Below are 19940 nucleotides of genomic sequence, written 5' to 3'. Positions count from 1 at the left end.
GGGCAGGAAAAGGTAAAAAATTAGGACATGTCCCACTCTTACATTCTTACACTAAAAGATGAAAATTAGTTCTAACTACACTGATCATTCAGCCCATACATATCTATTATGCATTCAATTCCATTGAATCTGAGGCTAATATGGATCGGATACCTTAATTCTAAACATTTTTCAAGAGCCTAACAAACCAAATTGTAAATTTTATTTTTTTTTGATAAATTAACAAAAAAAATAAATAAATATGTTTAAGAAAGGCCATGGCAGATTTCAAAGAAAAGTAGTGCATATTAATTTTGCTTTTTTTACATTCCGCTATGGATCTATCAAAATAGGAAAAAACAGGGAAGTACCAAAATAAACAACTTCATATATTTATTCCCTTGTTGCATATACATCATTACCGTGTCAACTTTGGCGTTTCTTGGTTTCTTTAAAAAATATGTGGCAGGACAATGACCGTTTGTGCTTCGTACTAAATGACAGTCTTAAGAAAGTAGTCGGCTTAAATCCCGATCAAAAATTATTGAGTAGAAAGATAGAAATTGTCCAGACTGATATCTATCTGAGTCCTTACTTGCGTGTTATCAGAGCAGGGAGTTATGCGGAAGGTTTTACTAACTTGGCAAATGATATTGACCATATGTTTATTGATAAGAATGTTCAAGTCTCCGAAAATGGGATATTTTCTTCGTCAAAATGTTGTCAAGTAAGGATGGAGAAATCGAAGCCTCATCAACCCGGATATGTTCAGCTTATTTTACTTACGCCGGAGAGAGCAAACCGACACCTTAGACAGTCAGCTTATCCTATGAATGGAGCAATATACATATCAAGTGATTCATATGTGAAATTGCATCTTAGAGAAAACGAAGAACAACATGGACCTAGTGTAAAGAAATTGTCGGAAAATGGAACGGAATTGGACGAAGTTTATTGTCTTCATTGTGTTCATTGGCCATCCGATGCCGAGAAGTGGTATTTCAGAAAAAGATCACACGGTTGGCCAGACACAAATTGTGTTAAGGCGATATATGATGATGGATGTCACGTAGTTCCTATTGGCTCTAAATCTATTGATAGATATGGTAACTGGTCGGCGGATCCACTTATTTGGCGACTGTCTTTTTCTGAGGCGGAAAAACGTTTAGTTCACACAATGAACGATACACAGTTTCTTGTTTATGGAACATTTAAACTTCTTTTAAAAGAAGCGTTTGAAAACAATAACGACACTTTGTGTTCATATTTCATGAAAACGCTTGTCTTCTGGAGCATTGAAGAGTCAACTACAGCACTTTGGCAACCTCTTCGGCTAGTTTCCTGCATTGAAGTTTGTTTGAAAAGGTTAATATCCTGGGTTTCAAACGGCTTTTGTCCGAACTATTTTGTGAGAGAAAACAATATGTTTTATGGACGTTTAGGTGAGAATGAACAATGTTTCCTTATCAATCACTTGTTGGAACTATATGCACAAGGCTGGAGATGCTTATTAAGGTGTCCATCAATGAAACCTTTTGAAGATGCACTTCAAAATACAAATATACAGATTCCCAAGATGTTAAATGATGATCTAAACACAAGGGAAATTCATTTTATCTCACCTGAAATCAACGAAGAATCCGGTGCTGATCATGAGGAGGAAGTCGACGTTGGTTTCTTTTCCGACTTAGAAAACGATGTCATTAATTTTTCTGATATAACAGGTCTGAAAACTATGTTTTCTAAGAAAATAGTAAGCCTTATCAAAGCCGAAAGAGATCGTTCAGATATTGACATTATAACATTGTCTCAACAAAAGCTTCTGCAACGCATGGCACTTTTTCTCTTAGACGAAACTCTGCTGGAATCTAGGTGTGCACGCTTCAAATATCGTCAAATCCGACGAGCGCTTAGTCTGCTAAGCTACACGTGTCGCGCTGACATCAGCAGAGGAAGACTGTCCTTAGCAACAGCTTATTACTGCCTTGGAAACTATTCAAAAGCTTTAAAGATTATAGAGCTGTATGAAGACATTCTTCACCACAGATCTGGGGTGCTGTATGTGAGTTCAAAATATCCAACAAAAGTAGACCCAGGTTACAAGAAAAATTTCTGTACCCGAGCTTTAAATAGACTAGAGAGGGCCTCTTTAGCGGTTTCGTATGATTTCCATGTCTATCAAAACAGGCCAATCATACCCAAGGAAATTGCACTCGAAATTTAACTGGTCAAAACACAAACTTCTTTTTTGTCTATTCCCCCTCGTCATTATTCTCTTTTTGTAAAAGCGCTATGTTTTGCAAAGAAAGGTGACAGAAACAATGTGAAACATGTAAAGAATCACCTGAAAAATATCATCCCAACATCCCCTGATGGCGGATGGTACATTATATATATCATGCGTGCTATCATCCAGATAAAGTTAGGCCGTTTTGACAGAGCTGTTGAAAATTATTCATTGGCATATTGGCATAAGAAATATTTGAATATACGAAAAAACTTCTGTTGTGAGCGGGAGTCTCAAACTTCACCATTGTGGTATCTGGCAATTTTGTTGCGTTTAATACTTTAATTTCCAAGACAATGTTGAAGAAATATATAAGCACAATTATATGGATTGAAGACATATAAAATCATACAATTATTTTCAAATCATTTCATACATCAGAAATTATTTTTTGGGGTTCTCAATTGAAGATATATATTATTTTGTACAAGCGAATTTATACGAATTGTATTCACTGTTAGAATTTCAGTTTCAAATTTTTATTTTCGAATTTTAAAATAAAGCAAATAAGATAAAACATAAACTAAAAATTTATGTCATGTTATATTTGTAAAACGTTAAAAGGAGATTGTATAATAACCACATAGGTCCGATTAGTCCAAGTGGTCCTAGTTAGCAGTCCCGGCAGTACCATTAAGGAGCTTATCATAACTGACTTTATCAATGGAAGATGCCAGTACTATTTAGGCGTATATATACACATAGAAAGTGTTAGGCATTTTTATACCCCCGAAAACGAAGTTTCGGGGGCATATAGTTTTTGTTATGTCTGTCCATTTGTCTGTCTGTCTAGCTGTCTCTCTGTCTGTCTGTTTGTCCGCAAAAACTTTAACCTTTCCCATAACTTTTGATTAAATGGAGCTAAGACATATATTTCATATGTTTATTCCTTCTGACAAGACCTTTCTTTGGGTACCATCAAATTTGACCTTTTGACCTTGACCTTGGAGTTTGACTCACCTTTAAACAAAAATTCTTTACTATTACTTTGGTCATATTTATTGAACAGTAGAAACCAGGAATTTTATATTTCATATATATATATATGCTAGGAGACAGATTCCGAAGGTCGAGAGTTTAACCCCGGGCTGGGGCGGAAGTGGGTATCCATGTAAAAGTGAATTTCTTTGTGCATTCTATGTTAATATTTCTTCACTTAGGGCAGTTATGTTATATATATATATATATATATATATATATATATATATATATATATATATATATATATATATATATATATATATATATATATATATATCCCAAGACCTTCCATAGAGTACTACCAACTTTGACCTTGGAGATTTCCGTATTTTTGAAAAAAAACTTTAACCTTAACCTTGGCCATAGGTTTTGAACACTTGGGGATAAGTCTTCCCTACTTCACATATGTAACCCTTGTGGAAAGACGCTTTATTGGATACAAAGAACTCTGACCCTTTGACCTTGACGTTTGACCTACATTTAAAAAGCAAATATTGACCATAACTTCTGAACGGTTAAGGCAAGGGCTTCCATACTCTGCATATGTATTCTATGTGGCAAAACCTTTCACTGGATACTAATAATCTTGACCTTTTGACCTTGATATTTAATATTTCTATACATATGAAAAAACTTTGACATTGTCCAAAACTTTTAAATGCTAAGGATTAGTGATCATATACTTCACTTATGTAATCTTTGTGAGAAGACGCTTTATTGGATACCAAGAACTTTGACCCTTTGACCTTGGAGTTTGACCTACTTTAAAAAGCAAACCTTGATTATTACTTTTAAAGGGTTAGGGCTAGTGCTTTCATATTTTACATATTGAATCCTTGTGACAAGACCTTTCATTTGTTATCAAGACCTTTGACCTTGGAGTTTGACCTACTTTTAAAATTTGTTACCATAGTCATAACTTCTGAACGGTTAGGGCTAGGGCTCCCATACTTTGCGTATGTATTAGATCCCAATGATCTTGACCTTGAAGATTTCAGTTCTTATGAAAAACTTTAAATTCGGCCTACTTTCATATTTCACAATTATATTTCCAGTGAGAATACCCTACTTTTGGTACCAATACATTAAATTTGCATTTTAGAAAGTTTAATCTTTGCTATGTTGCCTACGGGGGTATCAGTGTTTCACAAACACATCTTGTTTTTTTCTGCAAAGGTTCACTTCATTATAAATAGGGATCTGACCTATAGGACCGGGCTTGCTTTTTTATCACAAAAAGCTTGTCGATTTCCGCTCCAATTGATGGCATTAGGCTGAAAACATGTAACAGTTTGTTTTTCATATATCTTTATTTCAGTGATTACAGGCAGAAGGAGCTGTGTCAGTGATTTTCTGAGTTTATCTCCAAAATTAATGTAAAAATTGACATTTTCTTTACTTCTTTTTTGTGCTTAATGGTAATATCCAGGAAACTATATTCGTTATGTTTAGGCTATTTACCCGTGGATATATAATGAAACATGCCATTATGTATGCAAATTATATAGGCCTAAATGAAATCCAAGGGAGTACAGTAATTGTTAATGATACATGTAGCCAAAATCAATGTGATTAAATTCTAATTTAAGGAATATATACAACTGAAATTCATCGCCGCTCAATTCTACCAAGAATACCTGCATCGAGTAACACAGAGTGAGTTATTCTTGTCCTAGGAGAAAGTGTGCTTATACTAAGGTTTGTTCCGCTTGACTGACAACTGTCCATAGGATGTTTACGATTTGATCTTTTTTAGTGTTTCTTACATGTATATCAAGAATAGGCATGCATAAAGGGTAGATAATTGAAGTAAAATACAAGTCTACGTGAAAAGAATATTAAAATAGTCTTTAAAAAGACGAAAATTCAAAACTTAAAAAGGATGGTACCAGGTGGATTCGAACACCCGACTTTAAAAAGAGAATTTGACAAGGCTAAATTTATAAATTAGCTTTAAATATAAAGAAGATGGTACGGTTTGAGCTTTATTGTGCCCTAAAAATTTATTGTTCTTGAAAAGTTTTGAAATTGGCTTTAACAATAGTTGAGTAGATGAATATGCTAAATCATGAAAAAATACGGCATGATGAAGAGTCTTTTTTGAAATATGACGTCATTAATTTGGTACATTTTTGAGTTAAATGCAGAAATGCTTCAAAATGACTCGTTTTTCTGCTAATTTTCCTTTAGGAAAAAGTGTCTGCCACCGTCGCCCGCTTTAATGTTTGGATATATTGTGCAAACAGCTGTAAAAAATCACATATCTCAAAATCTTTCCGGGTGACGGTGGCAGAGTATGTTTTCTGAAAGAAACTTCTACTGAAAATTGATGACTTCTTCAACTTTTTAAGAAAATACGGGAAAATGCACAAATTAATGACGTCACAATTAGCATTTAGGAGGTTATATAAGAAAAACCATTTGTGTATTCTTACTCCCGAGAATTCCAATGATACAGAAGGAACAAATTTTAATTTCTTATATCACTTTCATAGTTTAGAAAAATATAGGGCTTAATTTGTATTCAAACTGTACCTTCTTCTTTGAAGCAAATTATCAAAATCAGGCTTCCTTATTTTTTGTAGTTTTTTTGTGTATTTCCACCCAAGAACAGTAGTATCCCAGGGTATCAAACTAACACAATTTTATTTAGGAGCAGGCCTGCCTTGAAGGACTTCTAGGCAAAATTTACACAAAAATCAACACTTTAAAGGAGAAAATGGTGTTCAACCAACTTTGGGGGTTTATTGTAAAGTTGTCTAAATTAATGTTAGGTATGAAAAACATGTATCATATTTGAAAAATTAAGACATACATGTATAAACGATAGAAAACAGCAAAATAGGATTAATTTTTAAATGTCACTCTTTCCGGGAAATTGCTCTCTCCTGTATGTCAATTCTTTTGTCAAAGTGAATACATCCTTAACGGACGAAAACGGATAGAAAATATACCACCTTAGCGGGCATTTGAGTATCATTACAAATAAAAACAAGATGTATTTGTGAAACACTGATGCCCCCGTATGGCAACATAGAGAAGATTAATCTTTTCTTAAATGCAAATTAAAGCTGAACACGATTCGTAAAAGGAATCTGTCCGCCATTTTTGTTCCCAAGTCTTGCTACTCTTCAGACCCCTATAAATAGGGCAGAATTTGGTCACTGTTTAGTTTAATAAGTTGACACCGGTGTAGACGGACGTATGCTATACAGAACTCGGTAGCAAGAATAATAACGTAATGCTTCGTATAATACAGGAAAATATAAGATACCAAATAAGTTTACAAATATACCTGTATAAGTCAGTGCAGTATACAAACATCACAGATAAATGTAACTGCAATAAAATATAAACAAAAGTAATGCAAGATAACTAGCACGAACACGGGTCGCCATTCCACGCCGATATCCGTGACAATAAAGCAGTCAGGTGTAACGAACGCGACGAGTATACCCTAGTATTGATGTATCATAGATAATGCTATCGAAAATGGTGTATGCCTATTTATGAGTCGTGTTCAGCTTTAAATATGTTGGTACCCAAAGTAAGGTCTTCTCACAAGAAATACAATTGTGAAATATGAAAGCTACCTGTTCAAAGGTTATTAAGGCCAAGGACATTTTTTGGAAAGGTAGGTCAACCTCCAGGATGAAGGTCAAGGGGTCAAAATTGATAGTTTCTAAGAAACGGTTTTGTCATAAGGATAATATTTGTGAAGTATGAAAGCCGTAGCGCCAACTGTTAAAAGTTATGACCAGGGTTGCAATGTCAAAGGGTCAAATTTCTTCAAATTGGTAGCCAATGAAAGGTCTTGTCACAAGGAATAAATATATGATGTATGAAAGTCCTAGCCTCAACCCTTAGAAAGTCCTGGTCAAGGTTTGTTTTTAAAAAGTAGGTAAAACACCAAGTGCATAAATCCCCAAGATCAAGGTCAATATGCATATATCAAAAATGTATGTATCCGATGAAAGGTTTGTCACAAAACTACATGTGAAGTATGAAAGTCCTAGTATGTACTGTTCAAAAGTTATGACCGCAGTAAGAGTTAAGAAATTTTGTGTAAGAGTGTGTCAAACCCCAAAATCAAGGTCAAAAGGTCAAATCTGGTAGTACTCAAGGAAAAGTCATGTCACAAAGTATACACATATGAAATTCATTGCCCCACTAAATCGAAAGTTATGAGCAAGGTTAAAGTTTTTGCGGAAAAACAGACAGACGGACGGACACGACAAAAATTATATACCCCCGAATCTTCGATTAAGGAGCCATGAATATTGAAGGAAAAATACGCACACGCTCTAACATGACTGATTTGCCATAATCACGTGTAATTTACTGACTTTTTTTTTACTTGTATACATCTTGATGGAAAGATGCGTGGTTCCATCCTCAGGTGGATCCTTCTTCATAGGCTGTTTCGGCGCTATCCACTACAGCCTCCAGAGGTGCGCCGACTGGGGTGATCAAATCCCAGCCTGGAACCACTTGGCTCTACATCACCGCTGTACTAATTCAGTGTCTGTCTTACTGTTTATTCACATCACTGCTGTTCTACTTTACTGTCTATCTCACTTATGTTTATTGTCTTTCAACTTATCTGCTCTTCTTCTCCACAACCACATGGACGCTGATTCCGCCTCCCTGCACAGACTCCCTATCAATCTCCTCCTCTCTGCTCCAGATCCCGTTATGCCAATGGCTCTCAGTGCTCTCCACATAGACTAACCCATGAATCCCCTACAACCAACTTTCACTGCATAAAACCATACCTTCCATCCATTCTGCTGACAATCTTTCAGTAGGTCTTGGTACTTAAAATTTTTCCTTTCATATGCATCCTCCATCCTTTCTTCCCATGGCACTATTAATTCCATAGTAATTGTCTGTCTTGTAGCCATTGACCAAAGGACTAGATCAGGCCTCTTGTTTGTGGCTAATATTTTCGGTGGGAATACTAATCTTTCCTTAAGGTCTACCCGCATCTGCCAATCTGTCGCTGTCCCCAACAGACCACTTCCTTCAACTCTAACTTGATGTCCCTTTTCACCTTCTTTCACAAAGTTGACAAATCTCAGACTCTCTGCGTTCTTTTTGGCTCTCTAATACCTTTCTCCAAGGTATCAGCTATACTGGCTAGGACTCTATCGTGTCTCCAAGTGTATCTCCCATCTTTCAAAGCTTCTGAGCAAGCTGATAATATGTGCTCCAGGTTTGCTGGTTTACCACAGAGGACACACTTTGGATCATCTGTAATTCCCATTGTTAAAAGATAGTTGGGCTGGGAAGAACATCGTAAACTGACTTCAGCTTAAACTGAAGTCTAAATGGTTCCATCTTCCAAATATCATTCCATCCCAACTTCACTTTTCCTAGTTCATTCAGCTACCCTCTTTCTTCATTCCAACTGCTTTGACCATTCTCGAATCTTCCTCCATTGCACGCACCTCTCTCTGCACCAAACTACGCCTCTCTTCTACCGAAGCTGTACCCTATCTTGCTGTTGGTGTGACATCAAGTCCCTGCCTTCCTATTGCCAGTCTTCCGACAATGTCACTGTGTCTCAAGCGGGATTCTGCTTCTTGTCTAGTTTCTTTTACTGACCACTTTCTCCCCGTCCTGATATCTAATTTTGCTGTCCGAAACTTCTCGTCTTTGCTATTCTGTAACATTAAGTGTTGACGCACCTTGAATTCCTCAGTTATTGACTTTAGAGGTAACTGTAGCTTAGTCCCAGAGCTGTATAACTATTGGTGTATGAGGTACCAATGAGCACAGTAGAAGGGATGGAAACAACAGCGAGCAAATACCTAAAGAGATGGCTGGGGGTACCACGAAGTTTCAGCAGCATAATCATGTGTAATGCTAACTTAACACTAAATAAACTCGATTTTGGGACCTCCATTGTTACATAAATCTTCACTTGACCAATCAAGATCCTTTCCAGTGAGTATTTAACATTGTTGATTGTTACTTATGTTTACATTTAAGAAGTATATTTCAAATAAAACTACATATTAAGTACACAAAAAGTTTTTTTTATTAGGAAAATGCTTGAGTTTTTGATTTAGTTTACAACCATTCTCTTTTCTAAAAATGGTGTCGCTAGAAAAAAAATGTTTTTCCAAGTTAAAGTATACAAACTGAAACTTTCTTGAAATATATATTTATATAAAAAAAATTAGATACCAACTAATATGTATTTGAAGTGTTCAATTATGTCTCCATATGTCAATGAAGAATCGTTTTGTTTGTTTTAAATCATGGCGAAAGTGCATATTTAATTTTATTTCATTTCACTACATAACTAAGTTTCATATTCTTGATGAAATGGACATTAAACTAATCTTTTATTTTAGTACAATAAAGCGTGGGTTTTGGGGACTTTTTTTTTTAGCAAAAATGAACCGAAAACAAAACAAAAACTTCCTTTTTATCCCGCTAATTATATTGTCACTGAAACAGGCTTGATTTCCTTCCTATATACATGTTTGATTACACAGGAAGTGACTATATCCAAAAGAATATCGACAGATAACATGAAAAATAAAAGTAAAAAAAACAAATACATAGGAAAAAACATGAAATACACTTAAAACAAAGAAGATGAAAACATTCTATTTCACATGTTTAAAGTTGAGAAATTTTCAATGATAATGACTGCAAAGTAACAGAATTCAGGATGTGAACATTTTCCAAAATGATTCAAATACATTGTTTAAACAAATATGACAGAATAAAAATAAAAAAACAGGTCATAATTCTTAGAAACAATTGATTAGTCCTGAAATATTTTCTGAAGTAGTAAATAATCATATTTTTCCGTTTTTGTCGGTAAAAGGTACTTATAACAAATTAAAAAATGCAGAATTCTTATATCATTCAATTGTTTGTTAAAAATATACTACAATTACATGTACATGCCCTAATGGATGCACTCCCTACAATTACTTAAGTTTAGGTGAAATGAAATTTTAAGGAAACTGCTTCACATTATATTTTATTTTTTCCGACTATTCGATTACAGATTTTCTAACCGATTCCCATCGTTCCAATCGATTAACCGGTTACAAATTGCCATTCCTTATAATAACATATTATTCTAGTAGATTTTCTTAAAACGAAAAGCTCGTCTCATGACTCCGTTGCAATTATCAAAAAGCCTCCCCATTACAGTCTACAGACTAAAGGTTCATTAATACTCCGATAAGAGAGATAACTCTTAATGATACTATTGTCTATTATTCCTAAATAGATTTGCCAAATTGAAGTGTCTTTTTTGTCCAAATTTTCCCAAAAGCTATGCTATAATTGTTCTTATTTCACTTATAAAGTGCATTTTTTGGAAAATCAGTAAAGTTCAAGCAACATTTTATGTGAGTGAGCAGAAGGTATATGAACCTTAAGATTTCTTACAACAGTCTTGAAATTTATTGTTTATAATTTCCTCATCTTCCTTTTCAAGGCGATAAAATGTCTTCCCTACAGGAATTTTGAGTTTAACAGGTCGAGGAAACTATTTTCCGTGACGTCAGAATAAATTTACATGCTAAATGAGATACCCACGTGACTGCCAAATCGACCAATCCGCTGAATGAGTTGGGTTACTACACAACATACTACGTTTGGAAAATGCCACTTTTTTCAAATCGCTCTCGGAAAGACATGATGCATCTTTTCAAGCATTTTTCATGCTTAACACAAAGTGTACATCGTTATCTACTAATTCCATGCTCACATTTACAAACAATTCACTAACAACGGTAATATTGTGGCTTTATCCGCTCCATTGAATGTCTATTTGTGGACAATGGCCTGTACGTATTCGTTGAATAAAAATTTCACGTGTATTCCATGCTCTTCAATAACCGACTCCGAGATGTACTCACGTAGTGCCATGTATATATACATACAAGACTTCAGATGGTCATTTAACAGTTTAGAATCATATGGTGTAGAGATGCTTTAGTGTAAAATTCTATCATTACTTGTTGCAATGCCGTTCAAGCGCCTAATATGATCCTCCGAAAAAAAATCTTAACATGAGACTGAAAATCTTCTTGACAGAAAACACATCCCAGCAGCTGCACTTAATTCAGCAAAACTTTACAGACTGCGAGATTCACGTAGATCTATTTGCACTGTATGCTGCGCGTTTTCTTTTTTTATATATAATATCAATGTACGTCGTGAGACTAAAATACACTCTGTTTTAAAATGTATGAGCCTGAAGTTAACAAATGAATTAGAGCAGAAGCATATTGTTAAAATACGAATATCAAGTAAAACAAACATTTTTATTACCTGTGAAGAGTTGGTGAGCGGAATTTCAACGTACTATTTAACACAGAAAAGTAGTTTTGTTTGCTAATGTGAGCATGGAACATCTTATTTACTAGGTATTCTTTCTATTTTTAACAAAAAAATTAAAAATAGATATTATTTGACTCTCCGACAGGCTTTTGAAATCATGTCGTAAATTGACCTGAACCACGTGTTTGAAGTAAATTGTAAACATGTAGTAGACCAGCATGCTTTGCGGCTCATTCACTGGATTGGACAATTGCTTGTTGTGAGCACCTCTGTGCGCAATAACAACAATATCCATATAAGGTAGTTTCCTCGACCTGTTTAATGTCCATCAAAATATATAAACTGATGTAGCCAGTGGTAGTACATCAGAAATGAAAACATCTGGTATGGGTTCAATAAATTATTTACTTTGAAATAAACCTCATAAAACCTGAAATATTACAATTACACACAACATATAAACGACACATAGACAGACATTTAGACAGATAATTAAAACAAAATAGACTTTACTTTAGAATAGAATCTGACCGGGACACACACAAGAATTCACAAATATTACTATCTGTATATGATATTGTAGAGTAAAGTAGACATCTAACCAATTCAACGGCTGGGCTCAGAGTGCCCGATGTTAGTTCGTGAAAGCAGAATTCAGTGAATGGGATAAAGTCATGTGACTGTCCGTCTAGTGTCTAAAAATAACTACAACCCCATTCACACAGTCTTTCATACTACATTCTCACATGTACGCAGCGCAAGTACAAAGTAGCATTAGGTAATACATAACCCTGGTTACATACTCCCCCTCTTCGTTGAAATGGCTCCTGACATTTTCAGAGGAGTATGTACAATAATAGTAACTATGAAATATAAATAAAAACCAATTTACCTGATACAACTCATCTTACTGATATCAAGTAATTAAATTAAAACCTCATCAATGACCAAGCTTCAAACACCAACAAATCACATAATACACAAATGTACCAATCAATGTAGGAATAACTGTCCAAAGAATTCCTCCATATGACATAAGTCATGAAACTATTTACACCTCTTTACACCTCAATACACATTAATACACCTCAAAACACCTCATTAAAGTTTTACAACTTTTAAGAACTAGTCCCATCAACGCAACATACAAACTTATATCAAAGTTATATTCAATCGGTATAAGGATCAGGGATTTTGGTCATTATTATTATTTTTTTAAAACGTTTTTATTTTAATTTATTAAATTCCCGGGTAAACTGCATCATAAAAACATTTCGGCATAAAAGCAGTTTTTAGCATAAAAATCGGTTCTCGGCATAAAGCAATATCATAAAAAAACTGTTTACATTATCCATTCCCCATACCGATCTAGGAAATTTTTCATTCTGGTTGACTGCCTCGGCAAAATTGGTAGAGGCGACTGTGATTGGTATGAAATAAACTGACTATGTGGACCGCTCACAGAAGCTCTGGTACCACTGCTGTCTGACAAACTGTGTAAGTTTACTGTCTGGGAGAACTCACACTCTGAAATGAAGGACTTGAATTCTGAAATGAAGAAGCAATATTTTGATTAGTATCATATGATACACTAGAGACTTTAGATCCTGATACACTATGTTGATCTGATAATTCTTTGCTGAATTCATCTCTATTTCTAGGTATCCTTGTTTTCACTTCAATTGTTACTCCATTGTCCGAACTCTCAGAATCGGACTCTGGAAGTTTAACAGAATTCTTTGGCTTCTTGTTTCTTCTTGTCACAGGTGTCTTATTAACAAAAGTTTCAACTCTGTCACATGCTGGTATCTGGTTAAATGGTAGCAGCATATTCCTGTGCAGTGTCTTTGTGGCTCGTCCAGAAGTACTCTTCACTCTGAAAACAGGGATCTCGGGATTTGGAATTTCTGTGATGACATAAACTTCTGAATCCCATCTGTCCGCTAGTTTATTCTTTACCTTTAATCCTTCTTTCCGCACAAGGACTCTGTCTCCAATATCAAGCTTACAGAAACTTACTCTCTGGTCATATTGATTCTTGTTTTTGTCAGATATCCTCCTAGCTTCTTGAGAGGCATGTCCATATGCTGACACCATCCTATCCTTAAGTTTCTCTACATAACCATGGTGATCTCCTTTCACATGTTCTAAGTCCATACCAAAGAATACATCTATGGGAAGCTTAGGATGCCAACCAAACATCAGGTAGTGTGGGGTGTATCCCGTTGCATCATTTCTGGTCGCATTGTAGGCTTGAACGAGTGGAGCAACATGGGATTTCCAGTCTGATTTCTGCTTCTCGTTGAGTGTCGAGAGCATCTTGATAAGTGTTTGGTTGAATTGCTCAGCTGAGCCATTTTCCATCGGTTGGCACGGCGTAGTCCTTGTTTTCTTTATTCCTAGGAGTTTGCAGAGTTCTTGGATTACTTTCGACTCAAATTTACGTCCCTGGTTGCTGTGTAATTTCTCAGGAAAGCTGTAATGTAGAAAGAAGTTATCAAATAAAGCTTTAGCTGTAGTATGAGCAGTTTGATTTCTACAAGGAATGGCTTGAGCGAATCTAGTAAAGTGATCCGTTATGACTAAAATACTCTCGAAGCCTCCTTTGGATTGTTCTTAACTCAGAAAATCTATGCAATCTAACTAAACTAAATGCTGTATTGTAACTCAGGGCAGTCAAAATAATATCAGCATCTAGGGATTTACTGCAGATAATTTTTTGACACACGTTAACCATTCAGAAGGTGCATTTGAAGCCTCTATGTTTTCAAGCGCTTTTATTTAAAAAAAAACCATTATATTCCTTTAGATAGATGTGTTAAAGATACAATTGTCAACAATAACTTATAAAGTTATAAATTTTTTGTAAAAATAACGATTTGTAAATTGTAAATAGTAGATTCGGTACCGACAAAAACAAAGGTTGTGTAACTTGTTAAAACAGTAGTACTGTGGATTACTGGATTACGTTATTGTCAGTGTACACATTTTTGAATTTTTACAACATTTTGAAGTACACGCGTTCTCTAATCTTTTCACAGATGTTCATAATCCATTATCTTTTTCTTTGTCCACCTGTTCTATGTATTACAATAGCTCCACGTGTGAAGAACAACCAGGTGTAAAGTTATGGTGCCCCAATAGGGAAACCGAGTTCCGTAATAACATTGATATCAGATGTAATTTGAGCGTACCTGTTCATTTGGTATCACATGATGAAAGCAATCCCTTCTTTTTAGAGCACCGTATGGCAAAGATTTATAAGAAGAATAGAGCATTAAAAACCCAGAAACCCTTGGTTAGCGAAGATGCAGATATATTAAATCGAGATATATGACAATTGTACAGGAATATTAGGTATAAAGCAAGAACAAAAGTTCATAGCATAATATAATTTTACCACAGTCTATTTTTACTTCAATCTATCCTCATTTTTCTACCAGAATCAAATCTGATCTGTTTTTGCCAAAAAATGATATCAACAAATATTTGAATTGAAAAGAGCATTTAATGCAAATGCAAATGAAATATGCAGCAGTATTGTCTGATATTAAATATATGCTACACCTGTCACAAGAAAAAGAAAACAAAAACAACCCAAAAGGTACATGCAATAAAAAATAAATGTATGTCATAGATTTGCCCTAATAAATATACAATGTAGAACAATAATGCATTTAGAACTCTATAAGTATGTACGCGATAAAACACACATGACTAAAATTGGCAAAAAATAGGACTTGCTTAAAAAACCAGGTTAGAGACAAGTATATGAATATTATAATACCAGATCTTACCGTGTACACCTGACTTTACATTACCTGTGCAAGTCGTGGATCAAAGAAGCACACATTTACTCTTGTCAATACATGTAACAAGTGTTTAATCAGATGTTAAGGTAAGTAACGCAAAATTAAAAAACAGTGCTGGTATTTCTGTGTCTTCTTTCTATATTGCATTTTCAAAGTATATGCATGTCATCGGAAATAAAGAAACAACAAAATATTTTATTTATAATTTTTTTTAAATAAATGGGCTTTAGAAAAAAAAAACTTAGGGTTAAAAATAATATAGGTCCATTTTATCAGCATTTTACATAAGAAATGCATTTAGAATTGTAGAAACATTGACTTGACAAAATCTATCAAAGAAAGCTGGTTTGATGGTTTAAAAGGACTCGAATTAAATATGTTTGGTACCATTTAACTTGTTCAAAAGTTTTTGAAAAATTCTATACGAAAGCCAATGTCCAAGTCATATCTTAAGACTATTCTTAAGAACCTTTCCATAGCTGAGAAACAATCAGGGAAACCAAAGAAGAAAATATATGTATATATCGTTTATATATATATATATAATATATATATATATATATATATATATATATATATATATAGAAAGCACAAAGAAATTCACTTTTACATGGATACCCACTTCCGCCCCAGCCCGGGGTTGAACTCTCGACCTTCGGAATCTGTCTCCTAGCAGTGCAGGAACAGCGCGCTAGACCGCTCGGCTATCTAGGCAAGTTAAAAAACTTGCTTTCGATGCCGATGGAATTCTCGCGGCGCTGCCCTACACTACACGGTCATTGAGAATAGAAGTGAGATACAGTTATTTGGACATTAGTTTTAACAGAGGATTGTTACCAATACATGTTGTAATGAAATTAATTATTATTTTAAAGCACATTTTACAACAACTCTTAAACTAACCTAACTGCCCTAAGTGAAGAAATATTAATATAGAAAGCACAAAGAAATTCACTTTTACATGGATACCCACTTCCGCCCCAGCCCGGGGTTGAACTCTCGACCTTCGGAATCTGTCTCCTAGCAGTGCAGGAACAGCGCGCTAGACCGCTCGGCTATCTAGGCAAGTTAAAAAACTTGCTTTCGATGCCGATGGAATTCTCGCGGCGCTGCCCTACACTACACGGTCATTGAGAATAGAAGTGAGATACAGTTATTTGGACATTAGTTTTAACAGAGGATTGTTACCAATACATGTTGTAATGAAATTAATTATTATTTTAAAGCACATTTTACAACAACTCTTAAACTAACCTAACTATATATATATATATATTTATATGTTTACAATTGAATTCTATTCAAATTTTAACGAAATTGTTAAATCTTAGGCCTTACAAGACATGACAGAAGGCTTTGATGTGTTTTCAAACATAAAAGGATAAATAATGAAAAATCATTATATAGCTTTTTTGAACGATCTAAATTGTCCCTAGATAATAAATTAAAGAAAAATATTCGGATTTAAATTTATCTTTTATAAAAAGTATACAGGTATATAACATGTATGTTCATAAACAAAAGGCCTTCTACATGTATATAGTGTGAATCTGTGAGATATAGCTCGCAAATATTCTGTTATCTTATATATTACCAAACACTGAATATTTTCTATATATCATATTCCTTTTCTATGTTACACACGTACATATCTTTGTCTTAGAGCAAAACCATTGCTTTCTCCATCAAAATATAATTAAAGAATAGATCAAATCATCTTCTAAAATGATAACTTTTTTATTTAAGCAAAAAAATCCTAATCGACTTTAAGACGTTGCAAAGAAATGACCTGTATGTTCGATTTCCTTTGTTTTTCATCATTTTGGATCCATGGCTTGACAAAATTGGTTTGTCTTCCACCCGATGTTGATACCTAAAGGAAAAAAAACATTAATATTTTAAAAGACATTTATTGAAAGCAATAGTAAGCATTTCAAAAGAAATTTAAAAAGGAAATACCTGATACTTTTTTGATCCGTCCTTTGATTCCGTGTTTCTTGTAAAGCTTGATGTCCAAGAAGATCTCTGAAAAGATCACAATTATAAAATATTTATTCATTTAAAACTTTTCTTTATCTATCGAAAATTAAAAACACAACCAACATGTACACTGTACATGTACATTATGATAAGATTTACAACAATGAATATATTTAAAACAACCTGTTCATCGGTTTTAGAACCACATCTCTGTTCTTCACCACGATTCATCATCACAGAAAACAGGTAGATCAGAGGATTCAGTGCAGAGTTGATAGGGAGAACAACAACAATGACCCAGGCGTACACCTTATTGGTGACGTCAATGCCCATAAATGTCAGAAACCCTACAAAACAGACAAATCATTTTAGAACAAGCAATTGAATTTGGCCGCGTTCGTGAAATTTTTAAATACACGTTAAACAAACTGTTTTAAAAGCAATATGTTGCACATAAACTTATATTAGTAGTTTAACTGAATGTACATGATGGATTTTTTTTAAATTGCAATGTACCTGAGTATGTTAACACTTCCTTACCTAGAGTTCCGATGGTAACCCAACAAAGCACATCTGTAACTGCAACCGCCATTAGGGATTTTGCTATATTTATTTCTGTTCGTTTTTGGGAAAACGATTGTCGGCTCGCCTTCGTATCAAATCGAACAACATCCATAAATATAAGTATTTGCCCAAAAAGAACCATTATAAAGATAACAAAGTTTGCCCCCACAAAGAGTACCATAGAATATTCCCATCCAGGTTTCCGGAGAACTGACAGAGGTAAAGAGATACACACTCCAGAACCGGAGTAATAATCCTTAAAGTACTCAATTCCAAATAAGGGCAATAATGACAACAGGAAAGAAACCATCCACACTAACATGGAAACGGTCTTTGCAATCTTGATTTTCTTATTCAGCAATGCAAATGGAAATCGAATGGCCAAAATTCTGTCAATGGTGATAAAAAGTACAAAAAATGTGGATGCTTCACTAGAAAGAGTAGCTAATAAACCGGCAAAAGTACATAAAGGACTATTTCTCCACGAAAAATCCTCAAAACCATAGCGATCGCTGAATTTTAAATTAGCTCCTGCTATGATGTAAAGATAAACACCCATTAGAAAGTCTGCGAAACCAAGATTGATAGAAAGAATATCGAATGGTTTACATAAACTTGATTTTTTATTTTGCAAAAACAGTTTATGACATGTAGCAAACAAATTTCCACATACAGCTAGAAGGGCCATATACCATATTGCTATACTGAGAAGAGGTATGTCTATTAAATCGTTGCAGGAGGAAATTTCGTTTACGGGTGCCAAACACTGGATTTTACTGACAGCCTTCGGTTGTGCACAGCAAAGTGTGTACGAATCAACTTGCAGATACTGAATATTCATGAGGCCATCAAACATTCCTTCCATTACCCTCAGGTTATTGTTTTGAAGATAAAGATAGCGAAGATTTAAGAGATGAATAAAATGACTGCGTTCCAAATCACGGAGTTGATTATTTGATAAATCTAAATATATCAGTTCAGATAATTTTAAAAATGCTCTTGGATGAATGTAACTTATGACATTGTGTTGAAGTTTAAGATACATGAGGTTGTTTAAGACAGCTAAATCATTATTGGCTATTCTTTCAATCTTATTATACGATAGATCTAGATAATGAAGCCGGGCCTCGGATATGCCAAGGTCAATGGTGTAATTGATTGAAACTATCAAATTATGCTGAAGATGTAAAACTTGAATTAAAGACAGAATATGCCATGAGCTTAAACGATTGTGGCTTAAATCAAGTGTATATGTTTCATAGTATGAATCTGGCTGATCCGTCAAATAGCTATTACTAAAATTAACAACAGTATAACTAAGTTTCTCGAACATGTGATGAAATCCCTGTGTTTCCACCATTTTTAGATGAACACCCTTTCCCTCTTCTACTTTAGAGTCTGTTTCATTCAATAAACCAGTGAGAACATGGGACTTAAATGTAAAGTAATTCCATAAATAATATGGAACATAAAAATCAAACGTGTTCTTCAAATAGCTTTTCTGTACATTGAATTCTAATACATCAAAGACATACCTTTTAATATAATCATGAAAAAAGTACACATTTTGAAAGGAAGATTCGGTGACATTAATGTACCGGAAGGAATTTTTATGGAAGAAAACATTTTTAATTTTACTATTTTGGATGGACATTATCTCTATATGTTCTTTACTAATGTTAAATGACTCAATTATAGAATTTGTAATGATAATTCGTTTCAGATTTGGAAACAGACTATCACTTATTACTATATTTTCATTCAATAAACCATTGAAAGATACAGAGACAGCATAATATATATATATTTGATATATATATATACTAACATACATATATAACACAGGAACAGTTACGAGGGCAAGATAGAAAACAAGTGCTCGAGGAATTCAAGGGACATTGATCCCAGTCATTGCAAATATTTATGGCAGGGGCATATTGTGTCTGATCTTCCTCATGTCGTATGGATAAATTCTGAGAAGTAAATGCGCGATCTTGTCTTCTGCATAGGGATTTACTGAT

The 19940-nt window shown here is 34.3% G+C and overlaps 2 protein-coding genes across 2 annotated transcripts; one reads left to right on the top strand and one right to left on the bottom strand.

Annotated features, from left to right (window-relative positions):
- Positions 1 to 712: 712 nt before the first annotated feature.
- On the top strand, positions 713 to 2203 carry LOC134248416 (uncharacterized). Its single transcript, XM_062730823.1, has one exon. It carries the CDS (start codon positions 713 to 715, stop codon positions 2201 to 2203), a length of 1491 nt encoding a protein of 496 aa, XP_062586807.1.
- Positions 2204 to 8742: 6539 nt separating this feature from the next.
- Positions 8743 to 19279, bottom strand: LOC134248422 (G-protein coupled receptor GRL101-like). Its single transcript, XM_062730829.1, has 6 exons — positions 17896 to 19279; positions 17539 to 17702; positions 17342 to 17400; positions 17165 to 17248; positions 13088 to 14039; positions 8743 to 8997 (listed from the first exon to the last, which is right to left on the bottom strand). The coding sequence occupies exons 1-6, from the start codon at positions 19277 to 19279 to the stop codon at positions 8743 to 8745; spliced, it is 2898 nt and encodes a 965-aa protein (XP_062586813.1).
- Between the last annotated feature and the right edge of the window lie 661 nt (positions 19280 to 19940).

This window comes from Saccostrea cucullata, unplaced genomic scaffold (assembly GCF_032062105.1).
Source record: "Saccostrea cucullata isolate Sc308-1 unplaced genomic scaffold, CSIRO_AGI_Scuc_v1 ctg2611, whole genome shotgun sequence".
Taxonomy (NCBI): Eukaryota; Metazoa; Mollusca; class Bivalvia; order Ostreida; family Ostreidae; genus Saccostrea; species Saccostrea cuccullata.
The sequence above is the reverse complement of the archived record's forward strand: the minus strand, read 5'-3'. Positions and strand labels throughout refer to the sequence as shown.

What these genes read in the sequence shown, in the direction of transcription:
- LOC134248416 (XM_062730823.1), top strand. Translation starts at nt 713, where the DNA reads ATGGAGAAATCGAAGCCTCATCAACCCGGATATGTTCAGCTTATTTTA.
- LOC134248422 (XM_062730829.1), bottom strand. Translation starts at nt 19,279, where the DNA reads ATGGTGGAAACACAGGGATTTCATCACATGTTCGAGAAACTTAGTTAT. An exon ending in GGTTACCATCGGAACTCTAG is followed by an intron (nt 17,703 to 17,895) that starts GTAAGGAAGTGT and finishes TCTGTTTTGTAG; the next exon opens with GGTTTCTGACATTTATGGGC. An exon ending in GTTCTAAAACCGATGAACAG is followed by an intron (nt 17,401 to 17,538) that starts GTTGTTTTAAAT and finishes TGATCTTTTCAG; the next exon opens with AGATCTTCTTGGACATCAAG.